Raw genomic sequence first — 19008 nt, forward strand, 5'->3', positions numbered from 1 at the left:
CAGACTGAGTTGTGGCTGGAGGCTACCTGTCAAGCACTTTCAGTGTAAAAAATATTCTTAAGAAATCCAGCAGCTTCTAACTGGTAATAACTTGAAATTCCGTGTTAAAACTTGTCACAGGCAACTCAACATTTTCCTCAAACCAGTTTACACTTTAAAAAGAATCTTCCTTGTGTATGTTCATTTCTGTAAATTGGGCGCCAAATATTTTAGTAAATGATCACTGGCAAGAAAGTCCATTAAAACAATCAATACCTGAAATAATTTCTGAAAAACGAATTTTGCAGTCATACATTCAAAGAAAGTAAACTCAATACACTAAAAACTCAAAATGCTTAACGTAGGGACTATCTCCAGGTGGAGTTTGGATGTGTTGAGGGGACAATGCAGTTCCTGCCATGGCAGACAACAGGATGTCTCCCTCAGACCTATAAGTACTATATACAGACCCAGCAGCAGGAACCAGACTACCCTTTGGACACTCCTCCCTCTAACGCCCATGTAAGACAAGTTCATGGTCAGTTCGGTGCCCAAAGGCAACAGCCAGGCTGAAATCCCAGGTTCACTCCTCCTACGCAATCTCCTTGCTGTTGCTTACTTTGCAGGCTTCCAGCTTGTATACAGATCATGGGCTTGACCTGGTACTGCTGATCACAGCACTGATATCTAATTCAACAATGAAAGCTTTTTTTCTTTTTTTTTTTTTCCATTTGTGTGAATTTCCTTTGATGCTTAAATAACAGAAAAACAGTAAAACAAAACAAAGCTCTCATCTGAATTACTCAGGAGAATACAGTAAGCTATTCTAGGCTGTCAGATACAGTTGTAATTAGGTGCTTTTAGAAGTATATTATCTATTTTTATCTGTTATTTATTGCGCATACTATATTTATTGTACGGAACATGTTATGCCTCTGACAGACTACTGCAGATTTCTTGGTACGTTATTGTCTAGGAGCTGTTGCTACACCCATTTTTGGGATTCAGAGACAAACCATTCAGATCTTGATATTCATTTATCTTCTTAGAGAGAATCTTTTTGTTTGGTAGATATGTAGGACTCCTAAAGAGATGTTACACTGCGTCACGCTAATCCTCCTTCGTTCATGGATTACTGACCTAATGCACAATGACAGCCCTTTCCGAGCTGTCCTCTCGCACGGCGGTAATCCGCTGTCACGTGTGCGTGCTGAAGTGCTTGACCTGCACACATCACACCCACGGTGTCCTCCCTGCAACGACCCCTGAGAACAAGCTCTCCCTGCGCAAAGGCACCTCAAATTGCACCCACTGCTAAGACAGCTCAGAGAGCTCCCACTGCCAGTGGAAGGCTGCATTTCACCCCGGGAGAGCAACACGCCTTCCCTTAAAGGCTCTCACAACCGAGAAGGCTTGCAGGAGAAGAAAGTCAGGCCAGCTGCTAGCTCTGTCTTGGGGCAATGCAGATGCGCCTCAAAAGTGGAGGTTTGCCCCTCCCTGGGCTGTACAGAGCTCTAGGCTGTGTCAGCCCCAAGAGCTGGAAGGCAGAGCCACATGTTCACTTCCCAGCTCCCCCCTGCCCAGATAGAAAAGAAATAATGGAACAAGGCAATAATTTTTTTTCCCTTCCCAAACACCTAGAAAAGGAACATGAGTCAAAGCTCTAGCTACCTGGCAGCACAAACGCAAACACATCGGAGCATCCTGGTAGATACTGAGAAGCAACTCCACAGCTTGGTTAACTCATCCACCCTCCCACTTTTTGCAATATCCTCCAGATCAGCCCTGTGTCCTCACCTCCCCAGCCATGTGAAGAGCCTGGGCTCAGCTGTTGCCATTCCTTGCATCACCAAGTCACAAATTCACCCCAATTTCTCATCAGAGAGCAGAGAGGAGAAGAAACCTCTCCCAACTTCTTAGCTGCTATTTTTCTTCCCTCCAAGATGCTCACATGTCTTATCCCAAAGAAAAGCCTCTCCTTCAGCTTTTCTGTATTTCTAATTTAGGACTGGAGACAAGAAGAATTTTTACAGGTCTAGAAAGCTGTAGCACAGAGCTTGCAAAGGGAAGCATAAAAGTTCAAGAAAAAAAAGAAACTGGAGATCCTACAGAGCTGGTTACAATATGGCAAGGATGATTGACCTTCAGTTAATTATTCTATAGAAACACTACTAATTCTGCTTATAGAAATACAGAATTGGGTTCATAACAGTAAGTTACCAGGCAGCCTTCTGCAGAGACCTTCAGCTTGAACCACCCTGCCAGGAGCTCCTGACCTACAACCCAGCTTATGAAGAACAAAGACCTTTGCTGTATCTGCTTCTTTATGAGCTGAGAGGCTGCCAAGTGCTGCTTTCCAAAACCAAAGCAGGTTTGCAGACCCAGGGTCCCTGGCTGCCCTGACCCCAGGAGCAGAAAACAGAGCTGTGCCAGGGAGGTGGCTTCACAGCTCCTGTCTGCTGTCCTGGCACAGCCTCAGAGTGAGAAAAAGCTGCACCTGCAGGGAAACCACAGCCAGGCACCAGGGATACGGTGAGGCTAGTATCACCCATTTCACCTTCTTACAATCCTGTGGTTTGGGTTTTTTGGCTAAAGAGGAGAGCGAGCTGCAGTGCAAAGCACTGCATTACCGAGAACGTCCTTCCTACCACAGGTCTTGGAAAGTGAGAAAAAGCCATGGGGTAACACAGAAATCTTTTAATCATGGACAGTTGTACAATCTGAGATGTTTTTGTATGCCGTTTATGTGAGAGTGATGGGAATTTGAAATGGGCAGCAAAATAGTAAAAGATGGATTTTTTAGTGATAATCTATCAACCTAAGAAGTGAATGAGGCTATACAGCAGCTCCTTCTCTCATTCATAATTTTAATATGCTAAAATGCCCACCTTTTAGTCTATCTAGCTACAAGCTTTTAAAGTACATGTTTATAAATCCCTGAGAAGAAAGACATAAAATGAAAGAAATGACAGCTCTGAGTTATAGTTGTGATGAACATTGTCATAATAAATTCCCTCCTCACCCAAAGGAGCAATGAGGGATTCCTTCTGTACCCCACCATGTTTTCACAAGTCAAATACAGCCAATTTATAGCTTGCTTTTGGGCTGGAAGACTCCACACATATTACATGAACTCAGCTGTACATGAGTCAAAATTATTTCGTTGAGAATATCATGTTTCTAGATAATTTAGGCAGATATTTTCTGGGTTGTGCAAGGGATTTTGCTACCCAAGTCAGAGGAATGGATGTTTCTAAATCCTCTGGGCAGTGTGTCAAGCCATAATCTTTTAGAGGTGTCGTTCTACAGTTATAATTGAAAGAGAAAGGGATGCTGAAATGTTAGTCAAAATAATGCTTTCATACGAGAGATTAGCAATTTTCAACACCATGGTCCTTATCGGAGCTGTAATGTATATCCATCACCAATTCCCTGCTTCAGCTCAGTTTGCTGTTGCCACAAAAGGGGACGACAATTTAAACAACTGCTTCTGGAACGCTTGGCCGGCGTGCGCAGCTTTGCTCTGAACAAGATTTCCAGTGAAAAATTAATCAATTTAAACACAATGGCTACACATTTTGCCATATCTTTATTGCACTTTTACCACGTTGCAAACAATTCCACAAAAATGCTGCAAAAGTAAGCCTAGAGCTGCTGAAAGCAGCTTTTTACCCATATATGTATATATTTACACAAAACTATCAAAAGCAAAGTTGAAAAGTAGCAGCTCAGCTATAATAGTCTAGAAAGATAAGAGCTGCCACCTCCTTATGGACAAATAGTACAACTTGTCATTTACATCACTTTGTAAAACCAACATTCAAGTATTCCTGTCAATGCACAATTAGTGAAATTCCCTTCCGGTAACCACTGTATTTATTATTATTATTATTATTATTATTATTATTTTTGCCTTTAAAAGTTCATAATGCCGTAACCCTTTAAATGCTGGGTAGCGGGGGGGGAAAAAGCATTCAATTTAAATAAGATACAGTGGATTAGAGCACTTAAAGGGTTAACACAAAATACTAAGTGGACTGTCACCACAAATAAAGTGTGAGTCACAAAACTATGCCGTCCCTCTTAGTTAAATTTGGTAGGTAGGTCTGGGGTTTCATAGATATACCATATATAAATACAAAGTATTAAGTAAAGGCTTCCTTTCTATACAAAAAGGACAGGAGGTGTTTTGCTATCAGACTACTGTCTGTCAATGATCTGAGTATTTTCTGCATCTTTCCACAATCTCTCTTTAGGAACTAATGAAAAGCATCACATTAGACTTATTTTTCTTACTGAACTAAGCCTTTGCAGAGTCTACACTTTACCTACTTTGGGAACAATTATATCTCATTTCTGAATTCACTGAATTCATGAAGTGGCATACACAGTCTTTTGCAAGACTTTTTTTTTTTTTTTTCCTCTTTGAATCTTCTCTACTTGGCTGGTAAAAACGTAGTCTTGCGATTTCACTACCTCTCGGTCGTAACAGTGTTAACATCAGCGTTAAAGTCATTTTCAACCACATTGTCATAACCATCCTTTTCTATACAGTCACTAACAGCCTTGAGGACAATCCGCAGCCGCCTGTCCATCGCCTCCAAATGAGGCTGGTAGAGAATGGGAGCTATTTTATCTTTCAGTAAAGATTCCTTCATCAGGAGACTGAGTTTGTATTCCTCCTTGGCTAACAACTGTAATCGCAGATAGGTAGACTTCCTTATTCTAAGAGAAAAGGAGAAAAAAATGCAAATCAATATTTTCATCACTATTGATTTTGACAGTGATAAAAGGCTTACAGTCAGCACAGCGATAACAGTGTAAAAACCTTATTCTGTGATCTGAAATGATGAGAACCAGGCACTGTCACCGTCCTAACGACCAGATGCTGTTGTCACCTGGCCTGTGATCTTTGGGAGCCCTTAAAGATGGAGAGGTTTTGGAGCACAGCTCTACAGTGAAGTGCAGATGCCTTCACATTCCTCAGCTGGGTAAGGCACCGACCGGATCTGGTGCAGGGTTCGTGGGGTCACACCAGTCTTGGCACCGACACACACAACGCTGGGACATGCGTGGGGGCAGCGGGGGCTCCCGCTATCCCACCCCGCAGGGACAGCCAGAGCCTCCGCAGGCATGGAGCTTGCCCTGTGTCCCAGCCATGCAAAGCTGAAACTCTAAATACCACCCGTCCTCTCTGCAAACCCTGGCCATGGGCACCACAGAAAGCCATTGCGAGGCATTTGAACAAGCTGGGGAAAGTTTTGCCGCTTGACTTCAATGGGAGATGAATTTTGTGTAAATAAAGCCTCTCTGACAACAGCTCCCAGCCACGCTCCTGCAAGGTCCTGATCTCAACAAAGCACTTAACATGTCAGTGCCAATGCTGAGGGCTAGCTCAGGTCAGGCTCCCCGGACAGGATCGTAACATCTTCTCCTCTCCGTGATATGCAATACAGGATTCAGCTGAACTTTTCAGTCCTGTTAGTGGAAACAATTACATAAAATGGGAAACAGCTCTGGAGATGAAACATACCTGCAGCACTGGTTTAAAGGCACCAATATGGAAAGTTCATCATGGGAATATTTTCCAAATCTGTTAAAAGATAAGAGCAAGAACACGACAAAAGTTGTTTTAAAGACTAACTTCTTTCTTTCTTTTCCCCAGAAAGATTATTAAAGGTATTTACCCTCTTCCATTATCTAAGTGGATAATAAATGTTTCATTTCCAAACTTCTCAAAGGTTTCATAGTGATGTCGATCCATGTTACCTATAGAATAAAGAGAAAAAAATAGATTGTTCTCACTCCAGCTGGCTGCTTACCCTGCAGCTGAGGACAATACAAAAGCCACGGTTCACTGAGAAGCCCAGTGCCCCTCAAACACAACGGCTCTGTGGGGCAAATAAAGCAATGAAAGGATCTGCTGAGCTCAGTCGCCTCTACTGTGGAAACTTTGACGTGTGTGACACTAGAAGATGGGCTGTTATGCCTCTGGGAGCTCTTCAGGCTCTCTGTAGCTTTTATACTTGAGCTCAAGAGGACCCATCAGGAGACAAAATGAACCTTCCCACCTTCCAGCAACCCCTCCTGGGGTATGCCAAGGAAATCCCTCTCAAGTACGATGGCATCTCAGCTGCTTCAGGAACCTGGTCATCCATGTGTTAGTCAGATCCTGAGCCAGCAGAGCTTCATCAGGGCAAGCAAGCCCTGCTGCTCCAGCCCTGGGTAAGTACGGCGTGCAAAGCAGCCATGGTGTGTGTGCTGGGTGCAAGGCTTAGCTTAGGGCGGGGAAAATGCATCCTCCAAGCAGGGATTTTAATCCACATGACTTTGCTAATATCATATTAAACTTTTTGAACCACAATCAAACATCTTGTTTTACCTCAATTCAGAATTTTGTTCAAATTTTCTGGCTGCCTGGAAAGCCAAAATGATTATTATAGCTCGAACATAGGGATCAGGATGCCTCCGCAGTGGTACAGCTGAACAGCTCTCTTTGGGCATCCAAGGCAGGGACATGCATGGTCTGCTTTTTAAGGTCAATGTGCAGAGTATTGGTAGCAAGCTATGAATTCGTCTACATGGAGGGGGTCTTGAGGCACTTATAGATGCCGCATACGGCTCCTGAGCTGTGATTGCAATGGCAGATGGCACGTGTCCGAGGATCTAGTCTGTATGCTGGCACCTTACAGGGATATTAGCTGCAGCAGAACAGGTTTCACATGAGGACGTCTCAGTGTCAACCACTGAGTAGGCTTGAAATAGGTCACTATTACCTGCTTGTTAATAGTTATTTATTCTGAACAGGTTACATAAACAGATAAAGATATTTCCTGATACATACCACAGGTGCCTTTGTGACAAAGCAACATCTTTTTTTTTTTTTCCCCCTCCTCTGACAGTTTATAGAGCAAGCAGCAGTGAATAGCACTGCAGGCTGAAAACAATGGGCCAATAATGAACAGTCCTTGCATGTGCATCCAGGAGCCCTATGCTACAATGGTAAAGCTCTCACTAAAGCAAAGCACGAAGCTCTTAACTGTGGTGAAGGAGACTAGCTTGACCTGCATTCATCATCGCTGTATTTCCAAATCTATTTGTTCCTTTAATCTGCACTGATGGGAATACATAACCATGTAAATCTGCATTTTCTCATAATCATCTAGAACGGCACATACAGTAAATGCTGCTTCAGCCAAACTGCTGAGCTATGCAGAGCGGTGTAGAAAGAAATGGTTCTTATTCTAATTAAATGTTGCATTTAATTTTTGAAAGAGATGAAACATACCCATTAGGAAATCAAAAACTGTCATATCCATTATATCCAGAATTCTGGTCCCACTGTCATACGGGGGTGTTTGTTTAACCTCTTCACAATAATCTGGATCAACTTCCCATCTGGAAAAACCAATATTTTGATATTTTCCATGAAATACAAAGCTTCCTGAGTATTAGGGAAAAAAAAAGTTATTTTGGAAAGATCTAGTTGTATCACATTTGATTGAGGGCAGGGTCAGGTAGAGGCAGCAAATTCTTCAGGCTGCTTCCCGTAATACAGGCAACCGATAAAGATTGTGACTGATGAAAAAGGAAGAAAATAACAAGATTGAAAACTATCTGGCTAATAGCTTCAAGATTTAGGAGACCAGCTGCACCATCAGTTATATGATGAAAACATATGAGACTTGTTTAGGGCTGCTGATAGCAGTGAATCTTTCTCCCTCTGATAGGACTCAGACAGGTCCCGTTGCATCCTGTCAAAGCCACTGGAAGTATCTGTCCCAGGAGGGAATTACGCCACTGAAGGTCCTTTCAGGTCCAGGACCATAAACTGGAGCTCCTTGCAAGCGTTAAGTACTCTGTCCCTTCCCAGGAGCTGGGCCCGCTGAAGAAATGCAGATGCTCTCCTAAGCCTCAATGCTTCAGGCCAGGCAAGGGCAGTAACTGCAGCACTGTTCTGTTTTCCTGCCTCCCTCTGCGGGTGGAGAACCCTTCGCTCGCCACTACTCACTCTGCTTTCTTGCGCTTGTGGTAGGAACGTCTCCAAGGGTTTCTCCAGGTTTTCCTTTTAGCTAAAGACAAATCGGGTAGGAAAGCAGCCAGGGACCCTTCGATCTGATCTGGTTTTCCACACAGGGCGTGCTCTGTGGAGCAGTAGTAGGAGCATTCCCCATAGAAGCAGATGTTGTTGGCTGGCAAATAAAGGAAAAGAGTTTTAAAACCTACCCTTAAATTAGTGTTCAAGAACTCATAAAAGCATTGATGTATGTATGAGCAGAAATAAATCTCAGACCCAAAGCCCCATTACCGCACATATTTTTTTTTTTTACCGCACTGAAACCACCAGAAAGACATTCGTTCCGGTGTCTGGGATCATGCTCTATGCTGAGCATTCTGTGACTATTCCCAGTCTATTTATATTCCAAAACCATAATTTTTGTTTTTAATCCTTTCCCTTCTCCTTTCATTTTCCCAGACTTATACATCCTTTGGGAGATATTTTTTACGCCAGGCTGGAACCCCAAATCCCACAGCTAAACAAGTGGCACATGCCCAAAGTTAGGTCACCTTTCAAAATCTTGGTTCATTTCTTTAAGAACAGACAACAACATTTCATTCATTTACTTGCTGGTATGAGAAGAACTGGCAGTTTTACCAAAGAGAATTATTTACCATGAAGACTCGTGTGGGGGTGTGTGTGGAAGGTGGAAACAGCACAGATGTAGCTCTGTCAGCACACATCCCAAACACAAATATCTTCCTCCACACATCATGTTACTTCAACAACCACAGGAAAAAAAAGAACCTGCAGCAGGTTCTGGAGCGTGTGTTAGCTTAAAACCTCCCCAAAGCTGCTACGGCATATTTCTGTACCAAGAGGAACACCCACCTCTTTACAAGAAACCCCTCCCCACAGGAATTCACCGGAGGTGGGAGCGAGCAGCTCACCCCCAAACCACACCAACGTTGGACTATGAACAAGAAGAGGAGCACAATGCTGATCTTGTCAGTGTGCTACAATTCTTTTGGCGTTGCTTTATGCACATAAAATGCCATCAGAGGAAGACCGTGCCCTTTCCTTATGGTAATGCATGAAGCTGAGAAGTCACATTGCTTCCTAATTCCCGACAAGGTCTCTAAATTCAAATATTACTTCTGAACTCCTCTCCCTTTGGGCAGGATCAGTATAAATGAGGCAGGAAGGGCTGGTGAATAGAGAGGGAGGTGATGTTCTGCCTGCCACAGATGACCCCTTGGCTGGGATAGGTAAGCCGATGGATTTTCATGGCAGCGATGCCCTGCAGCACGCTGCCCCACACACTGCTGTGACATCCCCCTGGTCCAGATCCAACTGACGGCCAGCAAAGCGCCCAGCAGAGATGGTGTGGTGCTGGCAGGTGACGCAAGGGAGACGATGAGTCAAGAGGACACGGAGCAATACCGGCCCCGGTGCTACAGAGATAACGGGAGGGAGGGAGAAACAGGGCAAAGAGCTGCAACTGGGGAAAGAGGAGAAGGAGAATGTAGAAAAGCAATAAGGTCTCACGATGTTTTTGATTGCATTAACTAACTTGATTATCTGAGATTGACTGCTAACCATGGAATTACACCAAATAATTGGACTATAAATCTGATGTGTAGTGCTTGACAGTTTGTCCCAGCTCTTCATTTCCAAGCCTCTACTGACAGTCATCAGATTGGCTCATTAAGTTGGGATTACTTTAGTCTGGACACATCCTTTTTGAATCCCTCTGCTCTGACTGACTCACAAGGACAACCCATCTACCTGTGCTCAGGAACAACTCCAGCCCAAACTGTACATTTCCATTCACAGGGTTGGCTCATACCAGTTAAATATAACCTGACTCAATCCAGAAATATTTACCCTGTGGTCAAAAACCTTGTTGACAATTACTGGAAGAAAAGTACTTCAGGGAAGAGAAAATGAAGAACAGGAATTACAAAAGGAAGGAAGGGAGCACTCAGCACGTCTACACTTCTAATTTTGTAATTTAAAGAGTTTTACCATGCAGAATATCCTTTCTTAAAAAGTATTTTGAAAGCTTTTTGTTACATATGAGGAATACTTAGTCCCTTAATATTTTAATTAAAGGAACAGAGCTAAGAAGTGACCATGGGCCTGGCCAATAAGCCACTCAGCTTGGCTATCTCCTATGAACCCCAGCACAAGTCTCAGCACTGCTCATCACACCATATGCCTATCAACCTCTAAACAGAAAGGCCACTCATTTTTCCTTTTAAGCAACTCATTAATATCACTCATATCTTTAAGAGTGAAGTTTTGAAAACCTTTTTACAAATTGCTTGGGAAAAGAGCGATTGCAGTTAGGGAAACTTGCGTCCAAGCTACAGCTTCAGGCCAGCTTCTCCAGGTTAAAAAAATCTGAAACCCTCAGCTTCTCCTTGTACACCAGATGCACCAGCTCCAGGACCACCTCAGGCTCACTCACTTCGTTTGTCTAAAATCAAGTGGAAAGGCAACATCTAGACAAACCCAACCTAACGCAAGCCCGGGGCGCGCTGCCCTGCAGTCAGTGACCTCTCATGGGTTTCCTTCTCAAAAATGCTCTGACAGTGTGGACTTGGCATAGCTTCCGCAGGGCTAACACAGGTGCCTCGACTTCGCCTTTGATCATCCTGGCAAAACCAGCAGGGCTCCATGCCTCCCTGTGAACCTCTTCCATAACTCAGGATGAAAGCGAAGGGTTGTCCAAGCACCTGCGGGCAGCACTGCCAGCTGCAGACAGCCTGGGAACGGGGGGATCATACTGGGCCGTTAGGAAGGTTGGGATACTCCCAGCAAAGAAAAACTGAGGAGAAACATCTGTGATTTATGCCCTTAAAAGAAATTCTTGCAGACAAAATATTCCAAGGGGTTCCAGGCTGCCACAAGGGAGGATTTACCAGACATCCCAGACAGATGCTGCTCGCTGCAGGCTAGCACAGGGGAGCTAAGTGATATAAAGAGAACCCTTATTTCCTGGGCGCCTGCTGCCTCGGTGGGCAGGCTCTCCCCTGCGCTGCAGCCAGGGTTTATTTTTCCACCAGTTTGAAGCTGCAGTGGGGCTCGTGCTTCAATTCAGCTGCATCAGCATCATCTGCTCATCTGTGGAGGGAGGGAACCCACGCAGATTTATCTTGATCGCCTGAGACAATTTATTTTCGAGGGTTTCTGTGACCTGACTTCCACCTGGCAGTGGGAAGCCAATGCTCCATTATCTGCCGCCGTAATGGTTCTGTAAAGAGCCAAAGGCCCAGCAATGGCCCTCCCGCGCTATTGCAGCCTCTGCTGCTCGCTATGTAAATCTGACCTTTCAAAAAAGGAATTCTATTAAACACCGCATTTTGCACAGTGGGAAGATAAATACTGTGTTTAATAGTTTGCTTCTGACTTTAACTTTGGGAACAATGAAACTCTGCTCTGCATTGTCAATGAAAGCAACTGGGACTAATCATCTGACAGTAATCACACGTTTGTATCCAGATAAATCTTCAGGAAAGCTCGGGGGCTACGGCAGTCATGGCATTCGCCAAGTGACACAGCGGGCACGCGTGCCGCCTGCACCATGCCGGGCGTTCATCCCCGCTCCTCCTGCGCTCCTCCAGCTATTGATCTTCCCACAGAGCCCCCACTGCCTGCAACAGGAGCCCAGTCCTCCGCGCGATGGCAAGATGCGCCCTGTCATTATAGCAGCAAACTCGCAGTAGAAGCAGAAGTGTATTTCTCAGGGAGAAGTCACTTTCAACGGCAAAGCCTCTTCTGCCAGCTCTTCTTCTCCCTGTGGGCTCAGACCTGTGGTATAGGAGCTCCACATCTCCTGTACCATTTCTGAGGACAGTGGAGGTGGAAGGATGCTATATCTCAAGCTACTATTAAAGAAATTAACTGCTTTGATTGATATAGAAAAGATATCCTGGTATGTCTACCCTAGTTCTTACACGGGAGTGGGACGAGTTCTTATTACAGGCAGAGAGATGAAGCAGCCTGAATTATCCGGGGAAATATTAATTTTTAAGGTTTCTTAAAAATGTAGGAAAAAAAAAAAAGAGGTACCAAATATAGAAAAAACACAGTTCTCATTTAAGACTTCAAGGTGCAGTAGCAAGCTTCTTTGAAACCTAAGTAGGTGACCCACATTCTGCGCAGCAGGCTGAGGGTGGAATTCCAGTTGGAGACACAAGCCCAGTGCTTTGCTGGCAATCTCATGCTAAGAGCAGGGTTTGGCCTTTCGGAGGGAAAAATAAGAGGGAAAGGGGGGATGAGGTCTATTGGAGCGTGGTCCTTCTCTCATTAAAACTGTCCAGCCCATGTGTTCCTCTCTCATGCAGTACAGGTGTTGCACCTGGAAAAGAAGCGACTGCCAAGAATTTGTGCTCCTGCAGAGTGGGTAGAAATGGCAACTGCAGCAGTGCTGGCAAACGAGAAAGGGAGGGATGTTTATACATGCTGAAATGTTCAAACGCTGGGAATTTGCACCATGCAAACTCCTTCTTCATTAAAAACCAAAATTGTTTCCCCAAAGCACTAGAGAGGCAGGAGAATCCCAAGCGGTGTTGCAAATGTCTGGTTTTCATTATCTGAGGATGAATGGACACAATTTGTAATGAAACCCACGCAAAAAAAATCATGGTCTGGTGATCGAAACTCCAACTAATTACAACAATTAAGAACCAGAGTGTCTGTGTACTCATCTGCACATTTTCTGCGCATCATCCTGATAGCTGAACAATAATTCTTCTCAAGGAACAAGTGGAGATACCTTAAAGGAAATTGCTTGGCAGAGCAATTATTTTATTGAGATTTGCATGACTGTTAATAGAGGACATTTAGCAAGCCTGTGCAATTGGAGTACTGCAAAGAATCCTGAATATTTACTAAAGTAATACATGAAAAGATCTTTCTTTTACCTGAGCAAAATAATAGCTAATTCAGGATTGCTATTGTTTGCTGAGAGGGGAAAAAAAATCCATAATCTCTTGGAATTGGTTAATATGAACAAAAACCTAGTGCTTACTAGCTGTGTAACATTGATTTCTTGAAGCTGCTGCCTCAATTATTACTTCCAAAATGAAAGCTGACATCATTAATATGTCTCTTTTTTCCTAGCAAATTACCATTCATTTGTAAGAGTAGCAGGGCTACTGCAGTCTGCCCTACTGCAAAGGATGTAAAATTAATTTAAATAATTACTGACCTAATTCCATTTCTCATGTTTAGTCCAAACTGCTTGGAAGTGCACTTCTTCTGCAATCTGCTTTCTCTCTGAACAAAGCCTAATGCATCGACTAAGCTGTCTGCTCGCAGCCATTTCCATTTTCCAATGGAAGAAGGGATGCCGCTCTGCCACGTGCTCTGAAGCTACGTCTGCCTGCAGCTTCCTGGCAGTGGGAGGCCCCGATTTCCATGCCTGATGGGGCAAGGGAGATAGCTCTGGGGTGGAAACCTCAGTGAGGTTTCTTCCAACACATGCCCACGCTGGTCCAGGGAACAATACAGTGTATTGATGAGCATCATCAATATTCACCCTCTGAGGGTTTCCACTGCCAACAGTGGTCTCCCAGCCCAACGGGAAAAGGTTTGTACCAAATCAATTACACTTAGCGCTCGTTTAATTTTAAGAGATGTATATGGGTACATGGAGAGGGATGCATTGCCAGCAGGCACAACGTGTCCCCATGACCATTAATTGTGGCTGAGCGCTGCTGGGGATGGAGATGCAGAGACGCAGCCACCCGAAAGGGAGTCCGAGAGGGGCCTCGATAGCTTAACGAGGGTGCACAGACTGGTTACTGCAAACATCTGTATGTCACACCACAATTTCTCAGCTTTGTAATCAGTTCTCCTTCAAAACCAACTAATTTGCTGCCCCTCATCTGCCAGAGGGGACAAGTCAGCCTCTTCCAGCCTCCCCCGGCCCCTGGTCCCTCTCCATCCTCACCTCCCCAGGCCACGCGGTTCATCCCAGCACCCTCCTCTTTTCCCTTTTCTGTCCTCAATCTGCTGCTTGAACTGCCTGCTAAGTTTGTGAATTTGTTTCTAAATGCTTAATTTAGAGCCTTTATTACTTTTTCATTAAGTATTAATTAATGCCTGCCTTTTAAGATCAGTATGAAATACAAGATGGAGGCTGGGCATATGTTAATGAGAATCCGATTAATTTGTAGAGAAGAACTCTGACAAGTAACCAACATGATTTAAGCACAGTATATTGATTTACAAAATGTAAAATTGAAAGAAAAATTAATTGCTTAAGCGTTTTATTCTCCAGAAAAGCCTGGTTCATAGTTAATCAAATATTTTAATTGAATTTATATGAGGCCTGTAAATAAATTTGAGTAAAGGATTAGGCTTGGATCATCCCTTGGATGTCTGGAATTTCATAATGACAAGATAAAGATCTTCATCCGAACCGGCAGCCTCAGCTCTGCATTGCCACGCTCTGGCTCCTGTAAGCTGCTCAGTACTTGAGCACAGTTTTGTAATTCTCAGAAATCACTCCAGTTCACCCCTAAGCCTTGCTATATAACCTGGGAAGACTAAAAAGCAAGCAAACCTACTAATCCATGTCTTACTTGCTGAAATGGGAATAAAATGGCTTATATTTCAAATGAGCCAAAATACCTCGCGCACATAAACAGTCACAAGATATTTTTGCATCTTTTGTGTGTGGTTGTTTGCCTGCAAAAAAAAAATCAAGCAAAAAAAATGCAGAGAGATGAGATAGAGAAGGAGAGAAAGCGACTGAGATACAAGTGCCTAGCACACAGAAATGTCTGCACATCAGGTTTGGTGAACACTGTCACCATGTACTGCCCCCACGTGCTGTCACCGCTGTCACCACGACCATACCTGTAAAACTGGAGCGCTCATAACACGGGATAAGATGAAACCTCTTGTAATTATGTAATGCATTTTACAAGTGAAGTTACTGGAATAAATAACTGTCTGCTCAACTGTGTGTCCTGCAGAGCTGAACATAAATATTAAGCTAAAAATAACAGCCATAATAATGATTTTATTGGTGATCACAAAAGTGTGATAAACATTTTAAGAGCGAAAGCTCTGCAATGACAGGGCTCTGGTTTCTAGCTAACAGCAATAAATTACAGTTACGTCAGGAGAAACTGTAATTAAGTCTTTGGATCCTGACTTTAGGGATCTGGGATAAACAGCTTCTGGCCAATCGCACACAGAGCAAGGGAGAGATCTCCAGAGATTTCTGCTCCAGATTGCCTGTTACAGAAGTTGCAGCCTGCATTCAGCAAAGCACATTTGCACGCAGCTGAAATAATATGAGTTAAGCTCACTGGAACATAGCTTTATACTTTACATTGACTATTTCCCTATATATTCTTTCTCTAAGAACATACTTAAGCACGTATTTTCGCGCCTTAACTCAGAGCCTTAATTCCTCCATCTCAGAAGCCTAAATGCTAAACAGAGATGATATCTCTTTCTCCAACCCCTTGCCCATCTTTATCTATTCTAGGTGTATATTCTGGTCAGCAGGGCATGGTTTTACCCTGTGCTTGTAAAAGTCCCACCCTGTGGAGGTCCATCCTTGGCTGGAGACCATCAGACATTGTGAAAAGATGAAGAGTAATCGAAATAGAGAGTGGTATCGGTCCCTGGGGTCAGTCCTCGAAGCAAGAATGAGGACTGGGAACATTTTGGGTCACGCCTACTCTGGCCTCTACTCAGTGGAGAATTTGAGCTGGAAGCCAGATATGTTACACATCTATTGCTTGATTTCTCTCAAACTCCTCTTGTAACAAAAACTGTGGTTCACGACTCTGAGAAAATTAGGTTTTGGTCCTCCAGTCAAAATGGAGAAATAAATGAATCTGACCAACAGAAGTGACGGATCCCATTGCGGTAGGAAAAAAAAAGTCTAAATAACTAACGGGCTAAGTAATAAGGTTTTGGGTAAACTGAGAGCAACAGAAGAAATTGCTTTAGAAATTACTCTACACAAAACATTTACTGAATACATTGCTTTTGTGAACATAAAAGCCCGTCTCTGTGGGTAATTTGTCAAGGGGAAAAGGTACTCAATTCAAAACAATAAAGTCTTCTTTGTAGGCTGTGTCTCCACATTTATTTTTATTCAAAGGCCTAAAAGACAGTTCTATTAGAAATATCTGAGCAATTAAGCAAGCTACACATTGTTCCCTTAAGTACCTGTTCAGTGGGATAGAAAGAATATAGTGTTATTTTCAAGACTACCTGGTGAGATGAAAAATGTTCTCCATAGTTTCTTGTCACGAGTAACATCTCTTATTTCCCTCGTCATGTTAACCAGTCTGCCTGCAACCGGTGGCACGCGACGGAAATCCAGGATCCTGGAAGAGAAAGTAAAGAGACAGTTTATGTAAAGGATGAAAATATAATGATAGTGATAGGCTTTAGGAAGGTTCATTACACTCTAAAGGCACATTTATCTGTGGTCTTTAAGGAGTAAAAAGCCCATCAACTTTAAACTGGATAATCCTTCGTATAATATATTACAAAATATGTCCTGAATATGATCAGCTCTGACTGGCCTACATAGCACGGAGCAGATGCAAAATACAGAACAGTATGGGGGCACGTTGTTCCATGAAAAAAAAAATGAAGATATATAGAATTCCAGAAATAAGAGACAGTAGAAACTTATTTTTGATTTTGTGCTACTTCAGAATTGTTATAACATGCATTTTGCTCACGAATTTTTTAAGTGACTTGAGGAATAGGATTTTAACCTCTTTCTTCCATAAACACCACCTAATAGAAGTAAAACCTAGTAATTTTTTTTCCTAATAGTCTTAGTATTTGTTTGATTTATTCGCTTCTGCTCCTCTCTGTTTTAATACCCTTACATCAACCTAAACAATCTCCCTGAGACTGAAAATTTCTCCATGGGCAAAGGCTGGGTGAAGAGCTTTTCTCTATTCCAAACTCCTTCGCCTTAGTAGACCATTAAGAACTCCCTACAAAGCACTGCTATTAGACACAGTAGAAGGGCAAAGTCCCCACACAAAGCCTCCCCATAGGTGGGATTTTTATGTCCACTGTCTGCTGATAAGATTTTCTACATCGGGTAGCAACTACTTCTGCTTAGTGTGTGGATATTTAACATACCTCCCCATAGGATCTCCATTAACGGTTTTTCCTACAGCACCATCTGCTTAAAATGGCAATAGAAAATATCGAGCAGAAGTGATCAACACCAAGGTCAACAACAAAAAAACACAGAAGATCCTTGATGGATCTGATCAGGATGGCTCTTAACGGCAAATCTACCCTGTGCCACCTGCTAATAGGTGCCCTCATCCTAACTATCAACCCAGAAGGCACCAATGCTACGCATACTCCCAAATAATTTGTGGCCTCAAAGTTTCAAGCTTTTGAAGGACGTTTCTTGGCACTTCAGAGTGTGATGTTTCGGTTCTAACTCAGCCTGTGAAATGCCATGCTTTCTAGCCATACTGTTAATAGCTCCTCACTAATTATTAATTCCTGCTCCTAATCTGGGCAGGCTGAAGGGCCACAGTCCATTCCGAGCCTTTGGGTATCCACCGCACCCGGCACTACGTCTGCCTGCAGGGACGTTTCCAGGTAACAGGAGCACGGGATGACCATCAGTGTCCTCTCCTTCCTACTACCCTGTGGCCTAAATAGGCTCCTTACATGGGGCAGCCCCAGCTTTTTGCTGTGAAACCTGAACTCCCTCCCTGTCTCAATTATTCCTCCATGAATACTTGCCTGATTCCCCAGGTCTCACTTGGATTTGCAGGCCCTGGAGCTAATTGGGGTGAGGCAGACTCTCCTCACACTTACGCCACATATTCCCCAGGAGATGGGTCCTCTCCATCTGCACTTCAAGATCACAGGGGAAATTCATTTCTCGGCTTCTCTTCAATATCATTGCTCTTTCTTTTTGAGAATTACTTATTGCCAGGCTTCTTATTCCCAAACCAAGTCGCATTTCCTAATTATTAATCTACCCTCTCATCATCTGCCATTTCATTTATTCATGGCATTTCCCCACCTTTGTTCCATTTTCCCCTTTTTAAAAAGTAATTCAGTTACAGAGCTGGCCAAGTCCAGAAACTTATCGCAATATTTCCACTTTTTTTTTAAACGCAAATCCATTTTACTTGCCTGTCCAAATGAAATGCTGCTATTTCTGCATTATGTCTTTCATAGTCTGAGAAATAAAAAAAGTCAGGCGGGGTTTCTTGTTCTCTGGTTTGTCTGCAAAGAAAAACAAGGAAAGTGTTTTAATGAAGGGTTAGCATTTCTACAGAGCAGCGCTCAGTCATCGGCGTGTTATTCAGGAGTTTAGTATTGTTTGCTCAACAGAAGGCCTTTAAATACTTCATGTGTGCATTACGTGCCACGTAGCCTTCATTTTATCTTCTTTTTTAAACTTCTGTAACAAAAAAATAGGAATTCAGGACTTGTGCATGCAGGCTGCTGTCACAAAGCTATTCCACTCAAGACTCTCGCTCTATTTAACAAGATCTGTTTTATCACTCTCAAGCATTTCATTAGCGATAGCGGTGAAGACAATGTCATTTCATTAAAGTGTCATTAACTGTAATTATGAAATTTCCAAAAGTAATAACATTTTTCTTTCATCTTTGGCAGTCATGCAGCTCCTATCTAAAATATGACTCTCCCTTTGTATTACTTAGAGCCAAAAGTGACATGTTTTTCTCATTTCAGAAGAAATGGGATCATTGCAGTTTGACGGCCATGACACATGTCATGTTTCAAAGAACATTAACAAGACCGTGCTCCAGAGCAGATGCAGAATTTGTTGTTTCTTCAGTTTAAGAACCAATAAAAAATGTCATTCTGATGGAAATTGAAAGGCTCAAGCTTCAACACTGAACTCCATGGAAAATAGAAAGCTCTACATAACAGAGGAGCAGATCTTGATCTCATGTGAGGCAATTTCCAGTCCTGATGGCTTTTAGATGGAGCACAACTCAGGCAGTTGACCAGTACCATGTCTGGGC

General features: G+C 43.1%; 1 protein-coding gene across 1 annotated transcript in view; it reads right to left on the reverse strand.

Annotated features, from left to right (window-relative positions):
- Positions 1-3549: 3549 nt before the first annotated feature.
- FAM20C (FAM20C golgi associated secretory pathway kinase) overlaps positions 3550-19008 on the reverse strand; it is a 60862-nt gene continuing 45403 nt past the window's right edge. The window contains exons 4-10 of the mRNA XM_086760037.1: positions 18146-18238; positions 16229-16344; positions 7991-8171; positions 7268-7377; positions 5667-5748; positions 5513-5572; positions 3550-4704 (exon numbers count right to left, since the gene is read on the reverse strand). Of these exons, the coding sequence (XP_086616163.1) occupies positions 4452-4704; positions 5513-5572; positions 5667-5748; positions 7268-7377; positions 7991-8171; positions 16229-16344; positions 18146-18238 (895 nt within the window). The 3' untranslated portion in view covers positions 3550-4451. The remainder of the gene's footprint in view (positions 4705-5512; positions 5573-5666; positions 5749-7267; positions 7378-7990; positions 8172-16228; positions 16345-18145; positions 18239-19008) is intronic.

This window comes from Chlamydotis macqueenii, chromosome 15, assembly GCF_036417535.1.
Source record: "Chlamydotis macqueenii isolate bChlMac1 chromosome 15, bChlMac1.mat, whole genome shotgun sequence".
In the NCBI taxonomy this organism is placed as follows: domain Eukaryota; kingdom Metazoa; phylum Chordata; class Aves; order Otidiformes; family Otididae; genus Chlamydotis; species Chlamydotis macqueenii.